This window comes from Sinocyclocheilus anshuiensis, unplaced genomic scaffold (genome assembly GCF_001515605.1).
Source record: "Sinocyclocheilus anshuiensis isolate Anshui unplaced genomic scaffold, SAMN03320099.WGS_v1.1 scaffold1543, whole genome shotgun sequence".
Lineage (NCBI taxonomy): Eukaryota > Metazoa > Chordata > Actinopteri > Cypriniformes > Cyprinidae > Sinocyclocheilus > Sinocyclocheilus anshuiensis.
Genome location: NW_015551074.1, coordinates 619,164 through 631,422, shown reverse-complemented (window position 1 = coordinate 631,422; position 12,259 = coordinate 619,164). Strand labels below are relative to the sequence as shown.

Below are 12,259 nucleotides of genomic sequence, written 5' to 3'. Positions count from 1 at the left end.
ATTAAGGAGTTTATGGTTACGAATACGTTTTTTCTGAGGTAAATGTGACGTTACGTGACATTGTTTACAAGCCATTATGACGTCTTTGCGCAGCTGAAACACTGATTGAGCGATTATTTGAGACAGGATACGGATTGTAAAGTTGTACTCTTTCTTTTAACTTACCTTCGGATGTTTAGTCATGTTTATTTTGTGCTATAACTAGTAATAAAGCGAAGCGGCGCTACAGCGATCACTCCACATTAAACAGCACCAAAACGGCATTTATTGTTTAAATACTGCAAAGTGCCCTTCAACATTCCGTCCATTAACTGAAAACAGGCTAGGCTAATCGATTCTTGGATTTAAGAATCGATATCGTTCCGTAAAAATGAGAATCGATTAATATCGAGGTATCAATATTTTTTTACCCAGCCCTACCTTCTATAGCGCTGAATCATCTTGGCTTCATAACTGACAAATTTTGCAACACTTGTGATACTGAACTGACTTGAGCTTAATAATGACACTGTTACCTGTAGTGCATTTAATACTATCGCACTGAATTAGATTATGTACCGTTGCTTAATTTTCTCCTGCTTATCACTGTGAAGCTGCTTTGAAACACTCTGTATTTCATAAAGCAATATATAAATAAAGATGACTTAATATAGTTAGAAATGTATAGATATTACATACATTTAATGAAGAAAATGTAGGATTGGAGTCTAGAGTCCGTTTGGATTTCATGTTGACTTTAATACTGCAGCATTCAGAACTACAGAAACAGAAGAAAAACACATGAACCAACAGTGAACGTTTTAGATGGACTCATAATAATATCATATGAAATTCTGCTCATCTGCACAGGAACCACATAAACCCATTCAAACGTCCGTTCTGAGGAATCAGAGCATCTGATTCATTCACAGCGAAGCCAGACAGTGAGGTGTCAGTCTGATCGTAAATCTAATCCGGAGAGATTTCTGTAGAGGTCAAAGGCCGTATTTCTTCTGTAAGTCTTGAACAGAAGCGTCTCCCAGACCGGCGCTGTGAATCCAGTCAAACAGCTCCTGTAAGACTGAAAGAAAGAAGAGTTTGCGTTTATTCACCTGCTGTGTTCAGTGCTTGTGTGTGTTCGTGTGTTCGTACGTTTCTTCTCGGCGGACGACATGAACATGACGGTCATGTCAAACCTCCTCACGCTCGCCAGGCTCCTCAGAACGGCCAGCAGAAGAGATGCATCATCATGTCTGAAATCACAGACCAGACACAGGAAACAGGAAATGACATCATCACGTCGAACTCTCTTTGTCTGCAGTAAATGCCAGGGATGATAACTATAACCATAAATCACTTAGAGGCATTTTTTTCCAGCTGATGAATGATACAAACATTGACAGCCAATCATAATCAAAGCATTTGAAGTGCTGCTAATATAGTTATCGTTATTCTTAGCATTGTAGTTATTATAATAGTTATTGTTACAGTTACCACTGTAGTTACTGTTATCGTTTTAAAGTTACTGCTATAGTTATCATTATAGTTGCAGTTATTGTTATAGTTATATTCATTGTTATTGTCACGTTATAGTTATCGTTACGGTTCAGTGTTATTTTATTATTATTTATAAACTCATAGTATTCATTAATATTTAGAATTAGCTTTAATATTTATATTTTTTCAGTTTAGATTTTAATTTAATTTTCTAATGGTCTTTGTCATCATTAGACGTTTTTTTGATTAGCTGTAATTTATTTTAGTAATTTTAGTACTTCAACTGAAACCCATTTTAGTTATTTCTCATTTTTGTTTATATTTTTCATCTAATATTTATATTTTATTTCACCTACTGAAAATGATTTTTTTAAATCGTTTTAGTTAACAATAACACTGATATAGTTACCATTCAAGTTAAGGTTATAGTTAGTTATGGTTACCGTTAGAGTTAAGTGATATGCTATTATAGTATTTATTTCTATTTAGAATTAGCTTTAATTTTTAGTTTAAGTTTTAGTAATTTTGTCATGTTTATTAGTATTTTTTAAAAATATTTCTATTTAGCTGTAATTTATTTTTTATTTTAATTTTCGTAATTTTTTTCTTACTTCAACATATTTCAGTTAGTTGCCATGGTAACATTTCTAATTTTCATTTATATTTTCCATTAAATATTTACATTTTATTTCACTTTCTGAAAATGATGTTTCAAATCGTTTTCGTTAATAGCACTGCTATAGTTATTGTTGATAGTAACTTTTATAGTTATCTTTACAGTTATAATTCTCGGTTCATCATCATCTTCATCTGAGCACTCACTGAAAGAAGCTGTGGAAGGTCTTGAGGATGTGGTTGAGAACATCAGGCTCCAGAGAGTTCTGGAAGATCTTCAGATAAGCGTCTGGACTGATTTGCTGCAATGTTAAACGTTGAGATGAGAAGCACAGATAGAGAGAGGATAGAGTGAGCGGCACTGACGCTACCTTCAGATATTTGTAAGTGGATTGTGGGTGACGGCTGGTCTTCCTGAGGTCGGCCTCCAGCTGGAAAGCGTTGCTGGGTGGAGGAGGAATCGATTCAGGATCTGCAGATGAATCTACACAAGCCCTGAAACACAAGACATTGACAGACTCACTCCAGCAGCAGGAGAGCGTGACGATCGGATCACGTCATCTGCTCACCTGGATACAGGAGCGTCTGAGATCTCCTCTATCTTCTGGATCTTGGGATGCGGTGAAGACGTGGACGGTGAGATCTCTGCACCCACCTCCTGGATGTCAATCCTCCTCAAGGGTTTCTGAGGCGACACAAACACACATGATGCATTGACACTCAACATACACAAAAACGACCTCAATTCCTCCTCATATGTGAGCCTGGAGCACAAAATCTTGGATTTAAGAATCGATATCGTTCCGTAAAAATGAGAATCGATTAATATCGAGGTATCAATATTTTTTTACCCAGCCCTACCTTCTATAGCGCTGAATCATCTTGGCTTCATAACTGACAAATTTTGCAACACTTGTGATACTGAACTGACTTGAGCTTAATAATGACACTGTTACCTGTAGTGCATTTAATACTATCGCACTGAATTAGATTATGTACCGTTGCTTAATTTTCTCCTGCTTATCACTGTGAAGCTGCTTTGAAACACTCTGTATTTCATAAAGCAATATATAAATAAAGATGACTTAATATAGTTAGAAATGTATAGATATTACATACATTTAATGAAGAAAATGTAGGATTGGAGTCTAGAGTCCGTTTGGATTTCATGTTGACTTTAATACTGCAGCATTCAGAACTACAGAAACAGAAGAAAAACACATGAACCAACAGTGAACGTTTTAGATGGACTCATAATAATATCATATGAAATTCTGCTCATCTGCACAGGAACCACATAAACCCATTCAAACGTCCGTTCTGAGGAATCAGAGCATCTGATTCATTCACAGCGAAGCCAGACAGTGAGGTGTCAGTCTGATCGTAAATCTAATCCGGAGAGATTTCTGTAGAGGTCAAAGGCCGTATTTCTTCTGTAAGCCTTGAACGGAAGCGTCTCCCAGACCTGCGCTGTGAATCCAGTCAAACAGCTCCTGTAAGACTGACAGAAAGAACAGAGTTTGTGTTTATTCGCCGCTGTGCGCGCAGTGTTCAGTGCTTGTGTGTGTTCGTACGTTTCTTCTCGGCGGACGACATGAACATGACGGTCATGTCAAACCTCCTCACGCTCGCCAGGCTCCTCAGAACGGCCAGCAGAAGAGATGCATCATCATGTCTGAAATCACAGACCAGACACAGGAAACAGGAAATGACATCATCACGTCGAACTCTCTTTGTCTGCAGTAAATGCCAGGGATGATAACTATAACCATAAATCACTTAGAGGCATTTTTTTCCAGCTGATGAATGATACAAACATTGACAGCCAATCATAATCAAAGCATTTGAAGTGCTGCTAATATAGTTATCGTTATTCTTAGCATTGTAGTTATTATAATAGTTATTGTTACAGTTACCACTGTAGTTACTGTTATCGTTTTAAAGTTACTGCTATAGTTATCATTATAGTTGCAGTTATTGTTATAGTTATATTCATTGTTATTGTCACGTTATAGTTATCGTTACGGTTCAGTGTTATTTTATTATTATTTATAAACTCATAGTATTCATTAATATTTAGAATTAGCTTTAATATTTATATTTTTTCAGTTTAGATTTTAATTTAATTTTCTAATGGTCTTTGTCATCATTAGACGTTTTTTTGATTAGCTGTAATTTATTTTAGTAATTTTAGTACTTCAACTGAAACCCATTTTAGTTATTTCTCATTTTTGTTTATATTTTTCATCTAATATTTATATTTTATTTCACCTACTGAAAATGATTTTTTTAAATCGTTTTAGTTAACAATAACACTGATATAGTTACCATTCAAGTTAAGGTTATAGTTAGTTATGGTTACCGTTAGAGTTAAGTGATATGCTATTATAGTATTTATTTCTATTTAGAATTAGCTTTAATTTTTAGTTTAAGTTTTAGTAATTTTGTCATGTTTATTAGTATTTTTTAAAAATATTTCTATTTAGCTGTAATTTATTTTTTATTTTAATTTTCGTAATTTTTTTCTTACTTCAACATATTTCAGTTAGTTGCCATGGTAACATTTCTAATTTTCATTTATATTTTCCATTAAATATTTACATTTTATTTCACTTTCTGAAAATGATGTTTCAAATCGTTTTCGTTAATAGCACTGCTATAGTTATTGTTGATAGTAACTTTTATAGTTATCTTTACAGTTATAATTCTCGGTTCATCATCATCTTCATCTGAGCACTCACTGAAAGAAGCTGTGGAAGGTCTTGAGGATGTGGTTGAGAACATCAGGCTCCAGAGAGTTCTGGAAGATCTTCAGATAAGCGTCTGGACTGATTTGCTGCAATGTTAAACGTTGAGATGAGAAGCACAGATAGAGAGAGGATAGAGTGAGCGGCACTGACGCTACCTTCAGATATTTGTAAGTGGATTGTGGGTGACGGCTGGTCTTCCTGAGGTCGGCCTCCAGCTGGAAAGCGTTGCTGGGTGGAGGAGGAATCGATTCAGGATCTGCAGATGAATCTACACAAGCCCTGAAACACAAGACATTGACAGACTCACTCCAGCAGCAGGAGAGCGTGACGATCGGATCACGTCATCTGCTCACCTGGATACAGGAGCGTCTGAGATCTCCTCTATCTTCTGGATCTTGGGATGCGGTGAAGACGTGGACGGTGAGATCTCTGCACCCACCTCCTGGATGTCAATCCTCCTCAAGGGTTTCTGAGGCGACACAAACACACATGATGCATTGACACTCAACATACACAAAAACGACCTCAATTCCTCCTCATATGTGAGCCTGGAGCACAAAAGCAGTCTTAAGTCGCTGGGGTATATTTATAGCAATAGCCAAAAATACATTGTTTGGGTCAAAATTATAGATTTTTCTTTTATGCCAAAAATCATTAGGATATTAAGTAAAGATCATGTTCCATGAAGATATCTTGTAAATTTCCTACCGTAAATATATCAAAACGTAATTTTTGATTAGTAATATGCATGGCTAAGAACTTCATTTGGACATCTTTAAAGATGATTTTTTTCAATATTTAGATTTTTTTGCACCCTTCCAGATTTTCAAATAGTTGCATCTCATCCAAATATTGTCCTATCCTAACAAACCATACATCAATGGAAAGCTTATTTATTCGAGAAATTGACACTTATGACTGGTTTTGTGCTCCAGGGTCACATATCACGGACTCACGGTGGATCTGAGATCTTCAGGTTTGTTGATGGACTGGATGCTTCTCCTCTGTTTGTTGTCCTCTGGAGCCAGAAGACCGCTGCTCCTCATCTCCTGATGAACAGGTGAATGATAAATCATGATAAATCAGTAATCATGATCCTCATGGACTCCATCTGCATCTGCTCTGAGTTTGAGTCGCTAATTGTAACGTGCATTTAGGAAACGCGCGCCAACCTTCTTCACAAACTTGTAATGAGAAGCACTTATCAACAAAAGAGAAGCTTCAAGGGCTCCCTGCGAGTTTTGACCATGGTATAAAAATTAATGATATAAAAGGTCAAAAATATTAATATCGTAATTTTACAGTTGTAATGTAAATAATAATTATTTTTTTAAATACTTGATTTTTATTTGTGTGAAATATTGGAATCAAATAAAAAATTAAATGACTATTATTATATAATATTTTTATTAGTCATTTTATATTTATTATTATTAGTAAATATTTTATGTTTATAATTAAATTAAATATAAAAATATAATATAAATAAAAAAAATATTTTTTAATATTTTTTTTCTTTTAGTATTTGAAATATTACAATAGCAGTATTCTTTATTCAGTCATTTTTATATTTTAATTTAGTAATAATAATCACAAAATTTTGGTCAAGTTGTTCAGCCCTATCAAGCACAGCAAAGTTTTTGTTTTTGTTTTTTTGCGTTCATAATTTTTATCAGAAAAATTGCAATTCGATTTTTTTCCCCCAAAATGCTGTGCACTTATTAAAAACATAATTTTACAGCTATAATGTAAAAAATATAAAATATAACATTTTTATAAAGTCAAGTATCTATAAAATTGTATTAATAGTAATATTTCTTCTTTTGTTTTTATCTAGTCATTTTACTGCTTTTATTTAATAATAATAATAATAATAATAATAATACAGCCATGTTGATAAATATAATCACAACATTTTGGCTACAAACTGTAATACTGGTAAATAAATGTATAGCCTGAATGCACTGTAAGTCGCTTTGGATAAAAGCGTCTGCTAAATGCATAAATTATTATTAATTATTAATTATTACAAACAAGCACAGCAAACTTGGATTTTTTTTTTTTTAAATCCACAATCACAACAATTTTCATCAGGAAAAACTGCAAAAAGATTTTTGTCCCCAAATCATCCCTAGACCAGACGAATCCATGACCGTGTGCTGCGGACACACGTACCGCTGAGAGTTTCTCGATCTCACTCAAGGCCTGTTTGTTTCCCGGCTCAAGCTTCAGAACCTGCTTGAAATCTGCAGACAAACACAAATGCATGTGAGCTCCTCAGAAACGAGGATGAGGCTGCGAAAGCGACCGAAGCGATGGATGACGGACCTTCTTTGGCCTCTCTGATCCTGCCTCGAGCGGCTCTGGCCGTGGCTCGTCTGGCGAAGGCTTTGGCGTACGAGGCGTCGAGAGCGAGAGCCGCGCTACAGTCCTGCTCCGCCTCGCTGAACCTGCACAAACACACACCACACTCTAACACAAGCACGCACTAGACAGTGAGCACACTTCTGAGGGATGTGTCACCTGTGGAGTCTGAGGTAAGCCATGGCTTTGTTAGCAGGCAGCAGTGCATTCGTCCCATCCGCCTGCATTCCTCTCGAGTAACACTCCACCGCCGCCTCGTACTCGCCTTCTTTAAAGTAAGCGTTCCCCTGAAACATCGGAAACAGCGTCAGCGTTCAGATCGGCTCAATCGCGATGATGATGAAGCAGTAGGGCTGGGCGATATAGCTAAAAAATGTATCAACGATATAATGTTTCATATCGTTCGGTATCGATAATAATTGACATTTTTTAAAACAAAGCGCACTAATTTTATATCATTGTGACTTTGCTTTCCACACACTTTAAGTACTTCATATACCACAGCAGAAACTATAGTACGAGAAAGTTCAAACATGCTTAAAGGCAAGTGAACAGTCAGTAAAAAAAAAAGAAGGGGAAAAAAGAACAAATACACAATTTACAAGCATAGATAAAATAAATAGTATTCAGGTACAGAAATGTAATAATTAAGTGTAAAATAACACTGCATAGTGTTCACTGTATGAATTAAATTTAGATTAATCTTTGTTATAGCTGTTTTGTTGTTTGATTAACATTAGTGACATATTCAGCAGCACGTATTTATAGGCTGCTGTCCCTTTAAATCCGACTGCACGGATCCAGTATAATGATACACATCCGATTTCTTTCTCAGCTGTTTACATTCATTTAAAACATAACCGACTGCGTTTACGAGAATGATCGTCGAGACGGGTACTATTGACATAATTCTGTGTGTATGTGTCTGTTCAAACATGAGGAGATGCGAAAGACGAATCAACTTGGTGTCTGCGCGCCGTCTGAAACGCGTCTCTCTGTGTGTGCGCGCGCGCTTTGCAGGTGTGCGGCAGAACGGAAGATACGCTGTGTGAGATGCGGCTTGTGCGCGCGCTTCAGGTGTGAGTCAGACAGCAAGACGAGACTAAAACTTTGACCTTTTGCAATGTTTTGATTTAAGTAGCCTATTATTAAAATTATTCAGATATCGCACGCCCTTGCGATATGCATATCACGATATTTACATTTGCGATATTCCGATATATCGTGCAGCCCTAGTTCTGTGTGAATGGCTTGGTTTCGGTTTTAACCCATTCAAGATCTTCTCCGCATTGAGCTTCTATATTTCTCTAATACTTTGAATGAATAATGCAGCAGCGGTGCGTCTCGTGGGCTAGACTAACAAAACATTCAAATACAACAACGTCACTTACATCATCACTGCATCTTGCGCGCCACTGATGCACATCTAACATTCAAATGCAAATGTTTAATTTAAATTCGACTAATATTCATTCTTTATTCACAATCTCATCACAGGAGGCATTACAGCATGTGTTTGTGTGTGCTGCCTGCGTCACTCAGAGCACCTGCCTATATCGTGCACTATATCGAACATTTTTTCGATCGTTATCGAAGAAGGTGTACCGTCGATAAATATCGATACCGTTTTATCGCCCAGGCCTATGAAGAAGATATTCACTCTGTCTTTCTGCACGACTGCTTCCTGTTTCCTCTGCTGCTGTTGTAACGGCTCTGCATCGCTCTCGCTCTTCTCCGCCGTGCGTCCACTCGATTCCAGCACCTGAAACTAAGCATCGGTCACTGACGGATCTCACAGCACACGCGTCTGTCAAACCAGATCACTCACACACCTGCTGGAGCTTCTGGATCTCATTCTGGGCCTCTGAGCTTCCAGGATCCAGTTTGAGAACCATCTCATAATCTGGACGAATAAACAGAGAGGAGATCACGGGATAAAGATTTGATCTGTTGATGATTATTTTAGTTTTTCCTTATTAATTTATAAAGCATACAAAGCAAATTTACACTACTGGTCCGTTAGGAATATTAATGTTTTAAGACGCGCCTTTTATGCTGCATTTATTTGAAAATTGCAGCTTAATATTTTTGTGGAAACTATTTTGTGGATATTTTTTGTGGTTGTGTATCACTGTTTCTACTATATTTTTGATAACCCAAAAAAGATAAAATGACAAAATAATTAGAATAAAATAAAAACTGAATAAGTTCAAATAAAGTAATTAGAATAAATTACATTTAAATGAGACTGGAGTAATATCTGCTGAAAATTACAGCAATACATTACATTTGACAATATATTGACATAGAACACAGCTATTTTATATTGTAATAATATCTCACAATTTTGCTGTTTTTACTGTATTTTTGATGACAAAATAAAATACAATTTGAATAAGTTAAAATAATGTAATTAGAATAAGACTGGAGTAATGATGCTGAAAATTCAGCTTTGCATCACAGGAATAAATTACATTTTAACATATATTCACATAGAAAACAGTTAATTTAAATTGTAATGATATTTAACTGTTTTTACTGTATTTATGATCAAATAAATGCAGCCTTTGTGTCTCTATATTCTGAAGGTTTTTACTGAGGGGTTTGTTTATATATAATTCACACTGATTTATACAACATTTTATTCCTAAAAACATGGCGAAAATGCATGTTTTTAAAGGTTGTGAGTTTTTATCTCCACTTCAGCAGCACTTACATACACCAAAACTTACAGGTTTATTCCTCTCTATATTCTGAGGTTTTTACTGAGGGGTTTGTTCATATATTATTTTCTTGATTTTATACAACATTTTATCCCTAAAAACATGGCGAAAATGCATATTTTTAAAGGTTGTGAGTTTTTATCTCCACTTCAGCAGCACTTACATACACCAAAACTTACAGGTTTATCCCTCTCTATATTCTGAAGGTTTTTACTGAGGGGTTTGTTTATATATAATTCACACTGATTTATACAACATTTTATTCCTAAAAACATGGTGAAAATGCATGTTTTTAAAGGTTGCGAGTTTTTATCTCCACTTCAGCAGCACTTACATACACCAAAACTTACAGGTTTATTCCTCTCTATATTCTGAAGGTTTTTACTGAGGGGTTTGTTTATATATTATTCACACTGATTTATACAACATTTTATTCCTTAAAACATGGCGAAAATGTATTTGTTTTCTGTCTGTTGACAGTATTTTCTGATAAAAAGAGAAATACAAAATCCCCACTGGAAAAACCTTTAATATGTAAAAAAAAAAATCAAAGAGAATTTTGCTGCTGGCTTCATAAAATGTTCAGATTTCTGTTTAGGAATATGCAAAATGCATTTTTTATTAGATATAACATTCTAGAAAACTTGCATTATAAAATGTCATGTCTTAATGTACTGTGATTAATTCACTGGGAAGGTATGGTGATATCTATTAAATAAAAGTTTTACAGAGTTTTACCATAGTTAGCACCGGGTTACCATAGAAAACCACAAAATAATAAATCATGCAAAATGAGTCAATTATTCAAGAGATTAGTCAGTTAATTATTTGTATATTACTTGTAATTAATGCAATTATTAATGACTTATTACGATCATTATAGTTAATTATGATTTTACAGTGGAAACAACGACTGTAGTACGCTGGCGCGGAAGCTACGGTTACCATGGCAACTCTTCAAAAGTTAACCTATCAACAATGCGGCCTCGAAAAAGCCGCTAACTACAGATTAATAAGATTCCACAAAAACAAACAAATAAAGTAAATAAATAAATCGAAATGAATTATCGTCAGTCTGTCATTCTGCGACAGAAACAGCAGGTTCATCATGAGCTGTGTGGAGCTAAACGACTCGTACACACTGATGATTAACTTGATAAAACATGGGTTACTGGCGTGCTAACACACATGTGGGATATTTATTCTGCTAATCACAAACTTGTTATAAACGCTTGTTTAGAGACGCTCATTCAGCTGGGTTAAAATCAGCAGTAAAGAGCAGAATCAGAGGTGCGTCTCATACCTGCGGTAATGATGAAGAGTCTCGATCAGAAACACACTCCTCTGCGCGCATGCGCCAACTACGTCACGCACACGACACGCACCGCACGCACACGTTAACTGAAAAAGCTAGAAATCATTATTTTCTTTATTACCCTTTTTTTTGGTGTATATAGTGCTCGTATTTTGTCAGGAAATGAACTATATATATTAAAAAATATATATATATAGTCTATTGCTTGTGTCGGACTTTTATTTTGAAAACAACAACACAACCTTGCCGGGATCTTATGTTGAGCAAAATCATCTTATTTGGAAAATCAAAATAATATAAAAATAACTAAAGCCCACACTAAGTAGATTCAGTAAAATCGCGAGCTACTTTAATCCTCCGTCGCCCTTTGCCTGCTTTCAGTCACGTGACTCCCGGATGCCCGCGTGACATTTGCGATGATGGCTCGAAATAGGGCTGAAGAAGAGGAGAGTAGCAATAAAGAGCCGCTGCAGGACAGCAACCGGCCTGACGAGCAGAAAGAGTTCGGCTACAGCAGCAAGCACAAGCAGGGCTCGATCGGGGAAAGTCTCTTCACCTTTAGACACAAGTGTCAAATCATGCTGCAGTTCGCCATGGACACTAGTAAGGGGACATCAGCTGTGTGCACGCTGCCTCACACTGCGTACTTAACAATATTGCAATATTATAATCGAGTTTCTAGCGTTTATCTGACAGTGTCTGCACACGCGTTACTGTGGAAGATTGTTTCCATCACCAAAGACAAGGAAAGAGAAAAGATAGAGCATTGCGAATTTGTATCTCACAATTCTGACTTTAACATTTTTAAAAATCACTTTATGTATTTTTTTTATATATCTTGCAATTCCCCACCCACCCCCCGCCACCTGATAATATATATATATAACTAACTAAAACCTTAAATATGTAACTGCGATTTTTTTATCTCACAGTTGAGACCTCTTATTTTTTACATTTCCGACTTTTTCTTTTCTCGGAATTCTGAGTGTGTTTGTGTGTGTGTGTGTGTATGTGTG

At 35.8% G+C, this 12,259-nt stretch overlaps 1 protein-coding gene and 1 pseudogene across 1 annotated transcript; one reads left to right on the top strand and one right to left on the bottom strand.

The window, feature by feature from the left end:
• Positions 1-697: 697 nt before the first annotated feature.
• Positions 698-10,669, bottom strand: LOC107662235 (RNA polymerase II-associated protein 3-like). Its single transcript, XM_016452175.1, has 12 exons — positions 10,657-10,669; positions 9,038-9,108; positions 8,866-8,967; positions 7,365-7,492; positions 7,170-7,291; positions 7,017-7,087; positions 5,798-5,890; positions 5,195-5,310; positions 4,997-5,120; positions 4,833-4,927; positions 3,666-3,766; positions 698-1,060 (listed from the first exon to the last, which is right to left on the bottom strand). The coding sequence occupies exons 1-12, from the start codon at positions 10,667-10,669 to the stop codon at positions 975-977; spliced, it is 1,122 nt and encodes a 373-aa protein (XP_016307661.1). The 3' UTR covers positions 698-974.
• Positions 10,670-11,509: 840 nt separating this feature from the next.
• The window catches only part of LOC107662210 (mitochondrial inner membrane protease ATP23 homolog), a 4,313-nt pseudogene continuing 3,563 nt past the window's right edge, over positions 11,510-12,259 (top strand).

What these genes read in the sequence shown, in the direction of transcription:
- LOC107662235 (XM_016452175.1), bottom strand. An exon ending in GATCAGAGAGGCCAAAGAAG is followed by an intron (nt 7,088 to 7,169) that starts GTCCGTCATCCA and finishes GTTTGTCTGCAG; the next exon opens with ATTTCAAGCAGGTTCTGAAG. An exon ending in ACCTTCCACAGCTTCTTTCA is followed by an intron (nt 3,767 to 4,832) that starts GTGAGTGCTCAG and finishes CTGTGATTTCAG; the next exon opens with ACATGATGATGCATCTCTTC.